This window comes from Abramis brama (assembly GCF_963993115.1).
Source record: "Abramis brama genome assembly, chromosome: 16".
NCBI lineage: Eukaryota > Metazoa > Chordata > Actinopteri > Cypriniformes > Leuciscidae > Abramis > Abramis brama.
This window is the reverse complement of record NC_139978.1, coordinates 24529431-24549481: the sequence shown is the minus strand read 5'-3', so window position 1 is coordinate 24549481 and position 20051 is coordinate 24529431. Positions and strand designations below refer to the sequence as shown.

The following is a 20051-nucleotide window of genomic DNA, read 5'->3' as shown; positions in this document are numbered from 1 at the left end:
CCTGTCTTTGCAGGTTTGGCAATAAGGAAGCGATGATAAGGCAGCCAAGCGGAGGGGAGGAGAGGAGGAGGAGGCAGGGACGGGGAGGGAACGCTGTGTGAAACAGGGACCTCCCTATGGTCGCAGGCGATTGGACAGCGCCGCGCGAGACTGGGAATACATGAACGCGCCGTGACTCCTTACCCAAATACTTCAATCAAGAAGACATATTTGAATTGATCATGAATAGGACCGCATGCTACTCATTAAGTGAGCGAACGTTCTGATCAAAGACACAAGGCAAGTAGGCTATTTATTTTGGTGACACTATTTAAGATACAGTATATTGCCAACAGGTGATAATTCATCGACGAATTAATTCTTAAATAATAATGGCTAATTATGCATTTTTATCTAGCATAAGGCACATGGTCATTTTTAAAACTAGATATTTTCTTTATTTTTTTTATTTTTTTTTTACCTCATTGGCAAATGTTTAACTTGTTTAAAGCAGACATTTAGCAAGGTTAGCAATGTATTTAAACAAATGCATGCTTTAAACATTAATATCATAAACAAAGCAAAACCAGTAACAAAAATAAGAAGATCCAAAAAATAATTCAAACAAACGTGATGCGTGCTGGTTACCATGGAATTCTGGGAAATCCATTTGTCCCTTATAAAAGTACACTAACTACATATTCAATTTGATCTGTAGGCTAAATTACAAGATAATTAAAACTTTTTACTTTAAAATAGGTCTAACTTTTTTTTAAAGGGATCGTTCACCCAAAAATTTAATTCTGTCATCATTAACTCACATGTTGTTCCAAACCTGTATGAGTTTCTTTCTTTTGTTGAACACAAAAGAAGATATTTTGAAGAATGTTGGTAACCAAACAGTTGACTGTAACCATTGACTTCCATAGCCGCTTATTGTTTTCCTAGACCATATGGAAGTCAATGGCTACCGTCAACTGTTTGATTAGGCCTACCAACATTCTGCAAAATGTCTTCTTTTTAGTTCAACAGAACAAAGAAACTCATACAGGTTTGGAACAACATAAAGGTGAGTAGATAACATAATTTTCATTTATATTTACAGAGATTTACTCTTGACTAAAATGACCACCGTTTCCTAAATATGCAAATGCAGTTGTATTTGTAACAAAATGTGGCTGTTGGTTTTTTTCACATTGCAGTTGATGAGCTTGTAACTTACAAGTTGTAAGTGACACTCTCTGTGGTCTGCGCGCGCGCTGCAGCAGCTTCTCCGTCTCGTTGATCTAATGGGTACGTTTCAGCTGACATCAGCGAAATACGCTCACTGTTTACGGTTCGCTATGACGTTGGCGCAAACTCTTTCTAAAGACAATCGCAACTCTCCGTTCCAGCTCTGCGATGTTACATATGTGAGTCATACGCGCGCGCGTGTGTGTGTGTGTGTGTGTGTGTGTGTGTGTAAAACACTGCATAAATATAGTGCCTATATTGCAATCGTCAAAGATTCGTCCGCCATTACACTATACTGTTTTGGATGAAAAAAAACCCCGAAGAAGTGTCGTAAGAATCATTAACTAATGCGCACACTTTATCCATGTGCTCTCTCTGGTTGCCAAGGAAACTGTGTGGGTATCTTGGATACAGTGCCAGTAGCGCATGCAACCCGCAAGCACCACCCACAACAAGCAAGACATCATCTTTGGCTAGATTATTTTCCAACACATACAATTGCATCGAGCTGCTCCGAAAGAACAACAGAGTATTTCTTCAATAATGCATACAGCCCTTCAGTATCATAAATAACATGGGGCAATTAACAAGACATTCTCTTCATTACAGAGGGGGTGATGGAATGCCTGTTGCAGTGCCACAGTTGTGTGGAAGTGTGTATGTGTTTGGCTGGGGGTTAAAGTCAATGAAGTACCTAAGAAAGTGCTGACTATGACTCAGTTTTAGTACAGAAGTGCCTGCTTGCTGCAATCCCAGTTCACCCTTGAGTATAGACTGTACATGGGAACAAACACACACTCAAAAACACGTCACTCAGATTTAAACACGTTTGAGTTCATACACTGCAAAAAAACATTATTGTTGGCTTAACTTAAAAAAGTAAGTTACCTGGTTCCCTTAAAATGTTGAGTTCATTGAAATTAAAAATTTGAGTTAATAGGCTACAATAAAAGAGATTGGTTTAATAAATAGCAACTCAAAATATTAATTATCTAAGTTGAGAAAAGAATTTGAGAAAAGATAAAAAGTTGTGATAACAAATCATGAAAATAATAAACTATAGTTTATTATTCACAATATACTTTTTACTGTTGAAAATGAATGAGACTATAGCCCTATTTTGAAATCTGGATACAATTATTATGGTCGGGGTCAAAGTGACCCTTATTGGATTCAATGCAATTCACCAAGAATCACAATATGAAAAGAAAATCTGGTAAAATCAGTAAGTCTTTTACAATAATACTTTTTGCACATTAAAAAAGTAAATATGCAAACATATGATTTTTAAAGCTGTTTTAAACAGCAATTTTTTCATAAAAAAAACTTTTTTTCATAAACTGTGAATATTATAAACAGTATTGGTATGTAAATACAAAAATGGTTACATTTCAAACATAAGTGTGAAAATGCACTTCTTCTGTTTGTTTTCCTGAAGTTTAAACAGTAGAGCATGGCACTTAGAATTTGCATGAAACAAATTCTGAACATGCATGAAAAACATAAATAAATAAAAAACATTCAAAAGTAATGTATTCCTTTGAAGCATTGTCAGTTTGTCTGCATAAAAACATCTTCAAAATGCATAAATACCCTTAGATGGCAGTTGAGACTGAGGTAACAAAATATACTGCCTTTAACAATGAAATCATGGAGATTTTGTACGCACGTCCCACAACATGTTGACACATTGCAGGCATGTTCAACCTGGTTAAGCAGTATTTCCGACAACCCAAATATCGAAAAACTGACCTGCAGCATAATATAAGGGCTAGGGGCTAGGGCAAGGTCAGTGAATCTACCCTAACTCTGTTCTGTTTTTAACCTTATCCAAACACATCAGAGTTGCTGTTTGTGAAAGAACATGTTAAAATAAGCAGGTGAAATCAGTGACATTAAAATGCTTGCTTTTCTTTCTTTTTTTTTTTTTTTTTCAGAGTTACACACATTCATCTCTGCTAAGCTCTAATCTAACAGAGCACACCATGGCACTCACTGAAGAGAGAAAGAGAAAGTGAGGGAGAAATAAAAGAGAGAGAGAGCAAGAGAGAGGGAGGGCTGAGTGAAGACAGTGAGATAAATCAAAGTAATTCATCTCTTCAGAACAAGATAGCAGATAAATAGGCGAGAGCATGTGAAGGAGGGTTTCAAATGAGAGAGATGAGGAAAATAAAGATTCATCGCTTTCTTCAGTGTTATCATATATTATATGATATCACATGAGAATAAAAATCAGTAAAGATCTAAACATCATTAAAACGAGGTGATTTGAGAGAATATTTTGTGAAAGCTGAAAACATTATAATTATAAGAAGCTTTGCGTTTAAACGGTTCAATAGAAACTTATTTCTATTGAATATTCAATAGAAACTTCTTACTTTTATTTAAAATGGCATTCTGCAGATAATGAGATAATCTTTCAAATGCCACATGCACTTTGTTTCATTAACATATTTTATGACGTCATCCTGCTGAGAACTAAGAGTGTAACCACTAGAGGGCAATAACTGTCCATTTTTATGTGCCCATTTTAACAAGCATTTGTTTAATGAATTCTATACAGCAGTCTATAGTGGACTGGGTTGTACCTCTGTTCATTTTAGTACTTTGTTTAATAGTAAGAATAAGCTAAATATAGTAAGAGCTAAGATCATTAAAAGAATTATGGAACAACCACTTTCTCAACCATAATCACTATTCAGGTGTATTTTGTTAGTGTTATGAAGGAGTGACCTTGACTAGCTGAATAAACATAAGACTTAAGTAATAAGATAATTTGCATTCGGACATCAATAGTAGTGAAGCAAAAAGGACATGGTGTTCAAATGGGGGCATTGCCCTTGAGCAGTGCACTTAACCCACTGTTACTGCAGGGAGACTGTCTCTGCAATTAGTGTACTGTACATCCCTCTGGGTGACCAGTGTCTGATGAATGATGAATAAATGATAGCACTGTCTGAAATTTAGACCATCAGACAATAAGATGGAAAATATTCAAAACCATGGCTTCCTCTTTTTGTAATTTTAAACTGTATTGTGGTTGTTTGCACGCATGCAAGCTCCTCCTAAAAGGCGAGTTAGATGACACAACTCTATTTCTACAGGGATTGATGCACAATTATTAATTATGTTTGAAGTTAAGACCTCAGCACTCATTTTAACATGGAAGTATATGTCTTTTCTTAGGTGCATTAACTTTCATTGAATCAAACATGTTCAAAGCAGTACATTTGTGCAGGGATTACAGCGACTTATTACTTAGACTAGAGTATGTCATGGGAATGTCAGGAGGAATTCATTTGCTGACAAAAGCTTTAAGCTGATTTTAAAGTACACAAGTGCAGGTAACCTCTTTCCTATAGGGATAACTAAGGCTTGATAAACTGACCTCTATTCCCACATGTCTTTTTAAAACATGCAGAAGGTTCTATAATCTTTTTACAGGTCCAATATGTGCTTAGGTTTAGTATTTCCAAATTCACAATTGAGAATCCTCAGTTTTAGTACAAAAGCTTATTAGTCATGTACATTGGAGTGTTTTATTATGCATTTTATGTTATTTAGTTAATGTGGATTGTGATATATTTTAATGTCAGATTACAGAACAGAACTGTAGTTGGCAAAATTCCATCCCATAGTGCTTGTAATCACTTTATTTTGTATAATGTAGCAACCACAGCTGCCAGTTTGTATTTATTTTTATTTTTCTGCTCTGAGAAGCTCAACATTGTTTTTTCTAAGGATTTCTTTCTTTCTTTCTTTCTTTCTTTCTTTCTTTCTTTCTTTCTTTCTTTCTTTCTTTCTTTCTTTTAATTCCTCCCAAAATACATTTTTCTCTTGTATTATTAAGGTCGTTCCTCTCTGTAAACATTTAAATAAAATAAAGATGGAAATAGTAGGCTACAACTGAATTTTGATCTGCCATTCTCACATCCTAAATGCAACAGCGCACAAGAGCGCGAGGACACGCGCATAGGCAGCGCGAGTGCGCTCGCGCGCTCGTGTGTGTGTGTAGATTGATCCGTTGCGTTGGAAAATGAGCAAAGACTCGCCCACATTTTCTGTCGACGCTCCATAAAATCGTTTGCCCAATATCCCTGCCTTTAATAAGTTTCTAGGCTGCCTGTCCCTTTAAACGAGTCATTTTTTCTTTAATCCTGAATTGATGGCTTAAATGCGGAGAGAGATAGAGAACGGAGTGTGCGCTACAATCATCAACGGCTATATTACTTTTTTATATGTTTGTCCCTAACGCTCTCAAAGTTCATTTTCTTAGAAGACGGGAAATAATTGAACGCTTCTGATATTTTTAAAACATCTGAATCCAACTCCATAGATTCAAAATGAAAAGCCTTTAGAAGGTGACTGACAGCATCTTTGGACCACTCAAGGATTTTACTACTGGAAAACTTGCCGCTTTTATAGAAAAAGCACCTTTTTGGAAATATGTCTCATAAATGTGTGTGAAGGAACTGTCGTGAGGATCATGCATTCTGCTCCAATGAGGTCAAAGTGACAATATCCGACATGTATGAGGAGAACCGAAAAAGTAAGTTTTGTTTTATCGTTTTCTATTTTTAGTTTAGTTTTTATATAAGCCTATAGGCTACCCATATGTCGTGTAGTCGCTGTTTAAACTTGTCCGTATAATAGGCTATACGAAATGTACTCAGCTATTTTATTTCAGTTCCGTTTAGATGTTGACGTAGGCTACAGTTCATCAAACTAGCCACCTCAATAATTAAGTATTTGGTATTTTATTATATCTATAGGCTATATAACATCACAGTTTTACCCATACAAAAATAAAACACCTGACATGACATAAATAATTCTGTAGGCTAAACATGAACTAAACGACAGAAATTAATATAAAACACCAATTGATCATAACTAAACAAATAATAACTTTAAAAAAAAAATCCAAACAAATATGATGGTTTATGCAGGGAATTTTGGGAATACCTCTTCTCAAACTAAATGTAAAAAGTATGTTTTCTTTTGGATGGTATAACAACAAAGTTAAAAACATAATTTAATAAAATTTTCTGTAAATGTATTTCTTTGATGTATATAATTTTTTCAAATTGTCTTTTAAAATATAATTTTTAATGTTTTTTATGGTAAGAAGGTAATTTACAGTTAACTAATTAACATGTAGCTGTTTTGAACAATGTGAAATAGTACTTGAAATTAGGTAACTGCATTTGTCAGGATAATTGACAGTTGTACTAATTACATGAACAAGAAATGTTCTACATGCTAATTATAATGAAAGATGAAGGTTTTGAGCCCTGAGCTCTGTTGCGATCAAATTATGAATTTATTTTTCCAATTTATTTTTCTTGTTTGCAGCACCAGATGTTTAACTGCCACAGGGTTATATTCAGAGCACAACCTGCACATGCGCTTTATGATGAATTTCTGATTACAGGCAACCTGCAATTACAGATATCATTTGACTTCCGTCATTGCCAAGTAACCCCAGCACTGCAGGTTAATGCACATAGAGTGTAATGAAGGCATCTGGAGACAGCAAATGAATATTCTGCTGGTAGTAAGTTTGATTAAATGGGCCTCTAATCTTTGATCCCTAACTAGCTCAAGAACCAAATCCTTCTGCTTTAGAAACAAGCCGGCACATGAGAGTAGTTGTATGTCTCTTTGCACAGGTTTGTACCCAGCTAACAAAAAAGATGTTCTAAAACATCATTACAGAATGTTCTTGCAAACCTTCAAAATTAAAAATGTTTTTTTTTTTTCTGGTTATGCGAACGTTAAGCAAGAATTCCATTTTATCATTTTGCAAACATTATAGGAACGTTACTTTTGAATGTTCTCTGAACGTTCTGAAACAAGTAACATTTAAAAAAATGCTTGATGAATGTGCAAGTAAAACGTATCAGAAAAAAGAAAAAAAATCCATGAACGATGTATAAATAATGTTCTTGTGCTAACGTTTTGAGAACATTTTTAAAAACCAGATAACTTTAAACAAACATCTTATTAATGTTATTAAGAACGTTTGTTCAAAACTTTGACAGAACATTAGCCAAAGTTCTGAGAACATTCCTTGTTAGCTGGGTAGACCCCTTTAGGTCACTATCAAGGTAAATAAATCAACCTATAAAATAGCAATATGCCTTAAACTGAAAAATAATGCCATACTGAAAGGCACTGATAATAATCAAGTTCTCTATTTATGCCTGTTTGATCTTCATCTATCAGTGAGAATCCAAACATTTTCTCAGTATCCACATTTGCAGCTCATAGTCAGTATTATGCTAGTGAATTATGGATGCAAATAAAATAAAAAGTTCATTATTTTGAGGTCAGTTTTGTTTATTAGTTATGTTTAATATATAGCTATATTCAGTTATATTGTGTGCATTTCATAAATTTAAATTTCAAACTCATTCCTTTTTGAAATTATGGATGCTCAATTAAATATGATACTATGACTGAAAACCAAATGAACTTCTTTAAAGTAGAAAAGTCACAGTGAGGGTTACACAGAGCAGTAGCCTAAGAAAAAAAATTCCACAATACCTTCTTTTAATGACGTGCTAAATTGACCCCTCAATTTCTATTTGGAGCGTGTCTTTATCAGCGCAGTGCAGCAGTCATGATAGCTCATTTTACTAACCTCAAACAGGAGTTTATTTCACTCTCCTGCCTGCCCATTTTAAATGTTCAATGAAAGTACCGATTGCTGTTATCTCTGGCTGATAGGATTCCCTTCCGTCTCACTGAGGTCTTATGCATAAATTTAAGTTATAATTTGTTATCAGCTCAGTGTCCTCTCTCTCTCTCTCTCTCTCTCTCTCTCTCCCTCCCCCTACCCATGACTCTCTCTATTAGCTGTCAGCTAGCTATGCTAGAGGCTAACATCGTGAATCCACAGGTACTCACATATGAAACCGCTGGCCCAGAATCCCTCTCTGCACCCCCTCTCACAGTGGGAAGTAGGTCACAGCTGTTACTGTGTGGTTCTCCTCACCTAGTGCAGAGCCCTCCTGTTCATCAGAGACTGTGGCAGATTAGAAAGCTTTGTCTTCCTTACCCTCTTTAATATGACCGGAGTAATTCAAGTTTCATAGTTTTCAGTTACTTCAGTCACTAGCACTCCATGCCTGTGTCCAGATGACCAGGAACACATGCTGTAGCGTCTCATATTGATAAGATTAGGTGGTAAGACTTTACAATAATGGTCGGTCATTAATAGGTAACTAAGCAAGAAGTAAGGCAGGACAAATGAGTACTGCTACATTAACACCTCAGCTACTCCTGTTAACTAATATGGAAACAAGATTAGCTAATCAGTAAGTAAATTTAAAACTGAGATAGTTTCTTATTAGGGAATCAATAATTACTGAATTAGATTACTGAACTATTAATATAAAGAATTACCAATGAATTACTAATCACAACATTACCTGTCTTGAGATGTGAGCAATTGTCTTTTTTTACTCTGAACGTGGTCATAAAATGCATAGCATTTTAGCTATGTTGTTATTGGTGCTTTTGTGTGCCTTAGCCCTCTGCTAATGTACACTACTATCATTCAAAAGTGTGTGGTTGGTAAGATTTTGTCATATTTTAAAATCTGTAATGCTCACCAAGGCTGCATTTATTTGATGAAAAATACAGTAAAAACTGTCATATTGTCAAATATTAGTACAGATTAAAATAACTTCCTGTTTATTCCTGTGATGGAAAAGCTTTTTGTTTATAAGAACATATTTAAAATTTGATGTTACAAATGTCTTTTCTCCTTACTTTTTTCCTTTACATCAATTGAATGCATCCTTGTTTAAAAAAAAAAAAGTCTTACTGACCCCAAGCGTTTTGAATGGTCCAGTCTTTGACAGGTTTTCTCTGATGTCAAAAGAAACCAACAAAATGGCTTATTTTGATGTCACAACCTTACAAAAGAGTGCCTGTGTCAACAAGCATTTGTTAATTTTAGTTCTTAGACTGGTGGTTTGCTGTGTCATCCACACAAATGACCCTTTATTAAGTGACTAAACCTCTATTTTTAGGGAATGGGTACTCCAACGAGGAAGAGGAGGGTGGTGGCGAAGAGGAGGAGGAGGAGGAGGAGGAGGAGGGGGGTGGAGGAGGAGAGGGCGATGAGGGCGACGAGGAAGAAAAGGAGGATTGGGAGGAGAACGGACGGCCTAAGATGAACCGTACGGAAACGCTCAACTCCACCTGCAGCTCCACTGGAACGCAGAAGAAGAAGAGTCAACATATGAAGAAGCAGGTCCAGGGCTCCAACCAGGTCCAGCGCGCCCCCAGAGCTCTTTTCTGCCTTAAACTGAACAACCCCATCCGCAGGGCCGCCCTCCACCTTGTGGAGTGGAAGTATCCATTTACAAGCTTAAACCTCTACTGATAACGATCAATGTAAAGTGTTCCAATCGTTTACTGCTATAACAACTTCTAATTCGCTAAAAAATGCCTGTTAAATGTAATGCCACTTCTAATAAGATCATGTTTGCCTTAACATGTGACTCCAGACCATTTGATATCTTTATTCTCCTGGCCATCTTTGCTAACTGTGTTGCTTTGGGAGTCTCCAAGCCTTTTCCCGAAGATGACTCGAATGCCACCAACCATGACCTAGTAAGTATTGCTCTGTGTCTCTTGAGAGAGAGTGAGTGTGAAATTAGGGTGGTATGAATATCATTTCAGCTTAGAGAACTGAAAAAAGATTGAAGAAGAACATTTATGGTTAACAATCTTCTTGGTTGCAAACATTAATGGTCAGTTCCTGTAGTGGTAGTCCATCAATTCAAACTGGCTGTAATGTATTGGCTCTTAATTGAGATACAGTATGTATTGTAAAATTGTATGTTGTAAGGTAAACGTGTGCAATAGCCACCAGAGAGCGCGAAAAGGTGTTTCCCTTCCCAGGTGTTGTTTCATAATCAGATGTATTGGGATGGTGCCTAGAACAGACCGTTTGACCGAATTTCTGCTGACCCATTTTGGAGGTTATAGATCTCAGGTGCAGTCAGAAGCATGCATGTGTTTATGTGTTATGTAATATACATTTCTTTTCCTATGGCATATTCTATCAGGTCTTTTCTGGTTTCAGTCTGGTGTGTATTTTGGTAGCTAACTAGCTATAGTCCCTATATATATAAAACTAGCTATATATATATATATATATATATATATATATATATATTATTTAAACCTTGTATGGTGTTTGGGTCTGTAGGACCCGTTTTCAGTTTTTATCAAAAGACAAATGATTCGATGAATTATTTTTTCAAACTCAGACTCATTGGCCTTGGCTCATTTCCTGTGAGGAATATATATCAGAACACATTTTCAATGACCACACACTGTACACCCACCCCCACCCCTACCCCTACCCCCTACACATTTATATTACACACAGGATGTTCGGGTCCACTGGACCCGGGGCTAATAAAAGTTTGGAAATTGTAGGTCCTGTGTACCTTTACTCTGTCCTCCTCCTGTCAGGGCCTGCTGTTATTGTGTGTGTGTGTGTGTGTGTGTGTGTGTGTGTGTTCTTGTATATGGTTTATGAGGACACAAATGTGTATAATGACATGGGTATTACAACGTAATCATGGTTTATGAAGACATCTGTGTCCTCATAAACCAAACGGCTTAAAAAAACATATTATATGGTGTTTTTTGAAATTCAAAAAATGCCAAAAATTTTCTGTGATTGGTAGGTTTAGGGGTAGGGTTAGTGTAGGGGGATAGATTATACAGTTTGTACATTAGAAAAACCATTACGCCTATGGAGAGTCCCCGTAAACCACATATCCAAGTGTGTGTGTGTGTGTGTGTGTGCGTGCGTGCGTGAGTGTGTGTGTGTGAGAGAGAGAGAGAGAGATTGTGCAAGAGTGAGTTTTGTGTTTCTACCCCTGCCGTTCCCGCACAAGGTTGCAATTCTTAAATGTGATCTAACAAAGGTAAAGAGAAAATATTAACCATATATGCTGTTTAGATTGCTTGTAATTGGGATGAAGTAAACATCTGTTGAGTATTTTAATATAAAATTGTTTGATTGTGTTGAATTAAAAACCCCAAAATGCAGCGGGTCCACAAGACCCATGCATGAACACTGGCTGAATAACAAAAATATGAACACCACACAAGGGTTAAACAGAAAGTGGAGACGCTTCAAAGAAAGACTTTTGTTGGCACTTAAATCAAATCATAAATCAAATCTATAACAATTTACAGTACTTTCCATGTCATTTAGAATATACTCTTCCGTTCAACAATTTGGAATAATTAATACTTTTGAATGTTTTTGAAATGTCTCGTATGCTCATCAACGCCACACGTTAAAAAATAAATACGACCTCACGTTGTGTCAATCTCGTTTACACACTGTTTTAAAATCTAGGTTATTCCTGCAATGGTAAAGCAGAAATTTCAGCAGCCGTTACTCAATCTTACTACAATCTTCTCATTATTATCAATATTTAAAACAGTTGTGCTGCTTAATTTTTTTGGGAAACTGTTAAAAAAAAAACATTTTTTTTTTTTTTTTTATATGCACATTTTAAGCATTTTAACATTTTAAATGTCTTTACTGTCACTTTTGATCAATTTAATGCATCCTTGCTGATCAAATGAAAAATGAATTAAATCTTCCTGACCCCAAACTTTTAAACAGTAGTGTGTATGTAGTTATCCCTCTGAAAATACACACAAATCCCAGAGAAACGCACATAAAAGGGGCATTCGCCTCAAGCAAGAGAGTTTTGTCATGTGACTCAATTCAGCCACACTATTTCGATTCCTACTGCTGTTCCAGTGTCAGAAATTTCTGGAAGCTTTGTACTTTGAACTTCACAATTTGAAAATCAGGTGCCATTTTGATGTGAAAATCCTTTTTTTTTTTTTTTTTTTTTTGCTGTTTGATGATGCTGTATTACTCTGTAATCCTCCTCATCTCCCACAACCTCTCATTGTAACCCATCAGAGAGCGTCACATTTGATCCACTCAGTAGCCATTCTTAAAGGAATAGTTCACCTAAAAAAGAAAATTCCGTCATTATTTACTTATGTTGTTCCAAATCTGTATTACTTACTTTTATATTTTGAAAGTCATGGGCAATAAAACATTTTTTGAGTAAATGGTGACATAATTTTCATTTTTGGGTCAACTTTCCCTTTAAACACTTTTACCAGCATCCTGCGTTACTGTGTTGTTTATCTCGGCACCTGTGTCTGAGACTACAGGGCTTTAATTTGCTTGCAAGTTAGTGGCATTAAGGAAACAAATTGGCGTTTTTCTCCACGGCTGCAGTGAGGCATGCGACAATGCGAGGCTGCATGAGCTTGTGCACATTACAGCTTCACCTCGGCATGCAAAGGTCACTGAGATGAGAGAGAAATCGTAAACGAAAGAGAAGCGCCGCTGGCTATTGTTTCTTAGTTTGGACCAAATAAAAACACCTTTCGTTTAAGTCCAGAAATCCTTTCTCCGCATCGCGGCACACTAGCACTTTCACTGGACTTTACCGAATTATCCATGTGAGCTTCATAGTTTGTCCCGCTGTCATCTCGAGTGTACAGGCGTGTGTGACTGTGCCCCATTCGTACTGAAATGCTCGACGTGTTGTGAAGTTCTGTAGTGGAGGGGATCTTCCCTAAGGCTTGTGTGAGAGAAACAGGAAGAGAAAGAGAGGAAATGAGAGAGAGGAGACCAAATGCGATCAGGACTCTAGACACGACCCCCCTCGGGCACTGCCTCATGTCTGTCCCATCAGAGAATCACTTTCTTTTTATAGAGGAAGAATTTGCATTCAAATGTAAGAGAAGTGACACTGAAGTGACAAAAGGGGAACAACAGGGCAGAATGTGCAACCCGGATGAGAGATCACAGTGTAGCACGGACTAATTAACGAATGACAGTGTTTTCTTCCAGAGTCAGAGTCCCATTCCAGAGTCAGAGTCCCATTCACTTGCTGGATTGCATATAGACTAGATTTGCATTTCCAGAGGAAAATACCAGTGCTTTCTAGGCAGCAAAATATTAGTGCTGATGTGTAAAGTAAGCTTTGGTTCCGTGTAAATTAAATGGTGTGTTGTCGCCTTCATGTTTGCCAGTCATGACACACAAAGGAAACCTAAAAATTAGACAAACTCTTTTGTGTTACTGTACTGAGGAAACATACACTTACGACACACAAACTCAAAGCTGAACGGTGAGAGAATGGCAGAGGTGAACATCAGAGCTGAAACATTTGAATTCTCCGCCGTAATGCGATCTCGTAAATAATAAAGAGCAGTGATTGGATTAAAAGAGTTGATTCTCATGAATAATGTGGAGAAAAGCTCAGAAACTGATGATGTAGACGCATACTCTCTGGCCACGGCAGCCAATCACCACACACCACAGCCAATTAACGCATGTACTGTGCATCACATTTCGTGAAGTTGGTTCAACTTTTGCTTCAAAAAATGTAAAAAAAACAAAACACTTTTCCTTTAATAAGAAACATGATGAGTGCTATAGTTGTTTTCATTGATGTGCAACCTGTACATATTTGTTAACACCTCAAAAAATAGTTTAGGGTTTCATGACCCTTTAAGGGCTTTATTAAGAGTTAATAAAGAGTTTATTCAGTGTCAGGGCAAATTAGTTACCTACTTAAAAAAAATAAAGTTGGCCTGTGCTTTTTAGGAACATTATATAAGTTTAAATAAAAACTAAAAATAGTCATTTTTACATGCATTTATTTTGACAGCTCATATTTTGAAGTTAAATGAAAATACTGCATATTCCTTAGATCAGAAATTTTGAGTGCAGTTAGCAAGCTTTAGTTTTTGCCCTGCTTTAGAACCATTTAGTTTAATGAATCAAAAACAAATCAAGACATTTTAGCAAAGGGAACAGTAATGATCCTAATAGTGACTTAAAGATAACAAACAATAATAAATAAATAAAAACATCATAAACTCAATAAATAGAGCTAAACATGTTTTAATAATATGTCCTCATTAGTCCCATGACCAAACAAACAAACATAATGAAATTATTCAAGTGCAAGGGCTTATGGGTATTCCCCCAGTCACAGTGCTTCTCACTGGGCATGCTCAGTAGCAGATGCAGTGATATGAAGTTTATAGTGCTTAGCCTATTTCCATTGCACTTATTATATTTGACGTTCCTTGATGGTTCAAGAGGGAAAAATGACAGCTTACAGATGATACATGTATGCCCACTGTTGGACATTGTTATTGGACTAATCAACTCAACTAGTGAGTTTAAAGAGAAAAAGTGTGTTCACAGGAATTTAAAGGGATAGTTCACTACAAAAAAAGAAAATTCTTTCATCATTTACTCATCTTCATTTTGTTCCAAACTTGTATGACTTTATTCAGCGGAACAGAAAAGATGTTTTGAAGAATGTGTCCAAACAGCATTGACTTCCATCGTATAAACAAAACACTGAGACATTTCTCAATATATCTTTGTCTATGTTACACAGAAAAAAAGACAAGATGGTGAGTAAATGATGATATAATTTTCAAATTGGGGTGAACTTAAAGTTCACAGTACCAAAAGTGCCCACAGCACAACCAAGCTTACAACAAAAACGGATAAAAGAATGATGCTGTGAATTTAATATTAAGCTCAGCTTTTTAAAGATGCGCTCACAATGCAAGCTCAATCAAATCCACCTGCACTGTCGTCGTCTTTTAGTTTTCGGAGGACAACAAGACAACAAAATGATGTGAAAGTGAAAGAGACAGGGAGGGTTATAAAGACAGCGAGAGCAGAAAGAGTGGTGGTCAGGAGAGATTGTAGCTGCCTGTTCGTTTGGCTGCTCTAAATGCTCTTGGTCCTGATAAGCAGCTTACTCTTCCTCCCCTGTCTCTCATCACCCTTCCCCCATCACCCCATCCCTCTCTCTCTCTCTCTCTCTCTCTCTCCCTTTCTCTCTTTTTCGCTCTCCATCTTTGTTCTGATGCTTAAAGCCACATCCTGGATTCCAGGTGCAAAGGAGGGGGCATGTATTTAATGAGTGTGTGTGTGTGTTTGCTGTCAGTCTCTATCAAAAAGCCGGTTGGTCTTTCCCTATGCCATATTGTTTGTTATATTTTGCTGTCCATCATCTTGGTTTCCGTTGTCTTCGGTTCATTACTCAAAGGCATTCAGCACTCTGAGCTTGCATGTCTAATAACAAGGGCTGACAGTTGATTGCAAATTTTAATTGAAATAATTACTCGAGTTGCAGATGAATTAATTGCAATTAATTGCACTTATCAATATATGCTTAGAAAATCTCCTAAGGAAAGATAATTAAAAGATGTTAAACTATTGTGGGAGTCAAGTAAAACATTGAATCAACAGAAAGTGTCTTTAGAAGTCAAAATATAACTTATTTCCTTATTTCCATTCTGGCCTACGGCAATAAAAAGAAATGCATATTTTATAAAATATATAAATTAAAACTTGTTTTTATAATATATATAAATATAAACTAAAATTCTTTAAAATTATTATCATTATTATCATTATCACTTGCCTACAGCAATCCAAAATATATATTTATATATTATTATGATTATTATATATGCCAATTATTTGCATTTATTTGCCTGGTATTATTTTTTATCTTAATTATACTATTACAATCTTTTTAATTCACAGCCCTACTAATTTCATCCATCATTATTATACAAAATTATGCAAAAGTTATGTTTTGAATGCTGCCATGGTCTTTCTGCTCGTCTAAGAAAGGGAATATGCAGTTGAGAGCTTTAGAAATGGTTCAATGACATTCTGTTCCTGTCAGTGTGCAAAAACCTTCTGCATACTTCAGACAGAGACATACGGTCCAGCAAATGGAAGTTTATGCTGTATGCCACTTTACATCAAATCAAGTACAGCAGTGTGTGCATATGCGGTTATTATTGTCCATATGGTATTATTCTTCCACCTCTGTCACAGTCTTACACAGATGGTGTGGTTTTTTGTGGTTAGTTTGTTGTTTTGTCTGTATATGTTTGTTTATATGGAGGGAATGTGTATGCACACAAGTGTGCCGCACAGTGCATAGACTGTCGGCAAAAGAGAGGGAGGAAGAGAAAGAGAGGCTGACAGATTAGTAATCTTTTGAAACGCTTGCAGATTCCCCATTTTGAAGGCCAGCTCCAGCTCTAGACTTTGTCTCTCTCGCTTACTGTATTGTGAACAGGGGTCATGGGGTCATACCAGTGCACACATGTACATACACCTAAATATACAGCCTAATTTTTTACTGACAACAATTTAATATGATTATTTATTATATGCTTAGAATATTGATTTGATCATATGATTTGTGTGACACAGGTTTGTGACCATTTTAATTGAGAGACTACATAGACTATTTGTACTTTTAAAACTGTGTATATATATATATATATATATATATATATATATATATATTATTAAATATAAAATATAATTATAAAGTTAATTATAATTTTTTTAAGACATTTTGTATAAAAGTTTTTAAAACTGTATTAAAAGTTTAAATAAGCTGTTTATATAAAGTTGTTGCTGTCTGTGGGTTTTGCAAATATCTAACCAATGAAAATAACGATTTAACATCGTCTTTAATAACATGAGATTTTGGCCGAACGACAGAAAAAACGGAGCGCCCACATTGCTACAGTAAACTTTATAACCTGTCATTTGCTGAAAACATAATGTGATGCACTTACTGCTTCATATGCAGCCATTCTAATGACGGACAAATTATGTATATCCGAAATTCGCTGGTCAAAAACCTCGTAACTCCATTTGAGCTTGATTTTGGTCAAATGTTAATAACATAATGACACATGCACGTGTCTGACCACATATAAAGCCACAATATCAACTTTGACAAAACAGTGTACTAATTGTATAAAAAATTGCGTTTTTGGAGATTTGAGGTTTCTGCCCGACGGCGACAATAATCTAAATTATTGGTCACAAACTAATCAGGCCAATATTATCCAATAAAATTATTGTTTCCTATTATTGCTTATATCATTTTATTATTAGACTATATAACATTTTTATATTCTAAGTTTTATATAAATATTCTATAATATATCTATAAATATATATCTCTTCCCTCTGTGTCTTCTCAGGAGCAAGTTGAATATGTGTTTCTGATCATCTTCACCATCGAGACATTTCTGAAGATCCTGGCGTACGGCCTCGTCATGCACCCGAGCTCCTACATCCGCAATGGTTGGAATTTACTGGACTTTGTCATCGTCATTGTAGGGTACGGCACCATTTTCGCCACTCTACTCATCCATCACACTTGTTTATTTACTGTCTTTTTCATTTAAAAATGAGTCATAATAACCCGGAGTGACATCACTGCCTTTCCTCCCATGATTCACTTGCATATTAATTTTCATAGCTGATTTTTATTCAGGTTGTGTTATGGCCAACAGCTCTCTTATTCACAATTCTCCTCTTGTCCTGCTGTTCTCTTTACCCCCTTTTTCCTCATTTCTCCCTTTTCTCAACCTTTCCCTTTTGCTCTCTCTCTCGGATTATCTGGTCAGATCTGGCTGTCAATCCTCTCTCCAGCTCGCTCTCTCTTTGTGTCTTAATCTGACCTACAGAGACTAGGCGCTACCCTTAATTTCACACACCAGGCTTTACGGCACTGTGGTGAATATGTGTGTGTATGTGAAAAGAGTAAATAAACATTTCATGCACTAAAAAAGAATCAATCTTTCATAGTGTGCCACTGCTTAAACTCATTTTCTTCCTGTGAACACCATAGAGTGTATTTAAAGAGCGACAATCCCCAGAGCTCTGTCTGTCCTGCTAAAATGGGACTAAACAGCTGTTCTGGGGTCATTAATGGCCAGTTGGTCAAAGTGATGGTTAATTATCTAAAAGAAGATGACTGTCTCAGTCATTTAGCATCTTTTTGAGTATAATTTTGAGAGCTTTTTTTAGTACTGATTAGAGATTTCACTAAGCTCACAGTCAGAACCGCTAATGGGCAGGTGGATCTGTTCCAAACACACGGTATTACACATCATAATATTTCTGCTTATAATACTGATGATGCCATCCTAAGAGTATTTGTGCGTACATGTGTATGCATGAGAGCACACATAGCTGGGATGGGTGCCACGAATATTATGGCCCAGCCAGCTTCCACAACACTTCACAACATTCGTTGGAGAATCAAATTACGCTTGTCATGCAGTATGTTTCCAGTCCACTAAAAAGAACTTCACTTCAGTACCAGCTCATAAGAGTCATTTGTTTGGGAATCGGGCTACAATGGTCATGATATATGTTTTGATTCGCTAACAAGAACCAGCTCATAAGAGTCATTCATACGGGAATCAGGTTTCATTGGTAAATGTTACTAGAAAAAACAACTCATAAGAGTATTTTTTTGGGAATCAGGCTTCACTGGTCAATGTTAGGCCTACTAAAAAGAACCAAATCATAATAGTGGTTAGTTTGAGAATCAGGCTTTACTGGTCAATGTAAAAAAAAAAGAAAGAGTCATTTGTTCGGGAATCGAGCTACACTGGTCTCTGTATGTTTTTGATTCACTCAAAAGAATCATTCGTTTGGGAATCAGACTATACTGATTCACTGGCTGTCATTGGAGAACTGGACTACGCTGATTACGCTGTATGTTTCATTTGAACATAAACTCTTAGGCCAGTTCCAGTGTTCATTTTTACAGTTTTTATTTCGTTTTAGTCATAGTTGTTCTTTCTTTTGATAAGCATATCCTTTTTTTGTCAATAATTTGTCATGTCATAATCAATAGCTTAAGTTTTACTAACATGACTAAATGCCATCTAATTTTGGTGTAAAGTGTAAAATTAAACCAAATATTCATACACTCTACATATTAATTTAATAATGTAATGTATAAACATTTAACATATGACCTTGTTGTAAAAACCTGAACTCCTGTATTCAAATGTCCATTTTTATCTTTGATTCAATGAATATTCGAAGTTCCTATTTGAAAGTAACAACTCAAAAGATCATCCTTTTAAATGTAATATTAATTGTTTAAAGTCAATTACACATTTTAGTATTTTAGAAATATTTATTCAACCACAATTATGTTTTTTTTTTTTTTTTGCAGGTTGTTCAGTGTGGTATTAGAGACTGTTACACATAAGTCCGGTGAAACAACATCCCATACGCCGGGGAAACCTGGAGGTCTAGATGTCAAAGCCCTCCGAGCCTTCAGAGTCCTACGACCCCTCAGATTGGTTTCTGGAGTGCCCAGTGAGTTTGTGTTTGTAATAGAAAAATAAGGAAACAAGTTAGTAAAATCTGGTGTAAATTGCTATGAACTATTCAGCAATGGTGTATCACCAATGCAAGAGTGTTACTGACTGTGCTATTAAGTCTCTATGGATATTTGTATGGAGTGGTGTTTTGTGCAGTTATGATATTTGTGCAGCGATCATCAGGGGGCTGGTGTAGCTTGACCTCTCTAATGTCATGAAAATTTAGACCTGTAGATTTCAGTGTCCTCACCAGATGAGCTTGACTCATCGTTGCACCCAGAGGCTGTTCTGTTTCGCAGTAATTTCAAAATCAGATCCACGGCTACACACTCCTGAATCACTGACCAACTAACCAAAGGGCCATTATTGATTGTGTCTTTACAATACTAACATGATAAGAGGACGGTTTCAAAGAACACTGTCCGTGGTTCTGAAAACACAATTCCATTAGCTACTTTACTGGTGAGGATAGCGGAAAACAGGGATGTGTATCCTGGAACACGGAACAGTCAATGACTTATTCCACCACAGTACTATTAGAAGCTCTGATGTGGAAC

The 20051-nt window shown here is 36.2% G+C and overlaps 1 protein-coding gene across 1 annotated transcript in view; it reads left to right on the top strand.

Annotated features, from left to right (window-relative positions):
- Positions 1 to 5476: 5476 nt before the first annotated feature.
- cacna1fb (calcium channel, voltage-dependent, L type, alpha 1F subunit) overlaps positions 5477 to 20051 on the top strand; it is a 45520-nt gene continuing 30945 nt past the window's right edge. The window contains exons 1-5 of the mRNA XM_084087166.1: positions 5477 to 5761; positions 9255 to 9579; positions 9735 to 9840; positions 17347 to 17486; positions 19344 to 19489. Of these exons, the coding sequence (XP_083943292.1) occupies positions 5740 to 5761; positions 9255 to 9579; positions 9735 to 9840; positions 17347 to 17486; positions 19344 to 19489 (739 nt within the window). The 5' untranslated portion in view covers positions 5477 to 5739. The remainder of the gene's footprint in view (positions 5762 to 9254; positions 9580 to 9734; positions 9841 to 17346; positions 17487 to 19343; positions 19490 to 20051) is intronic.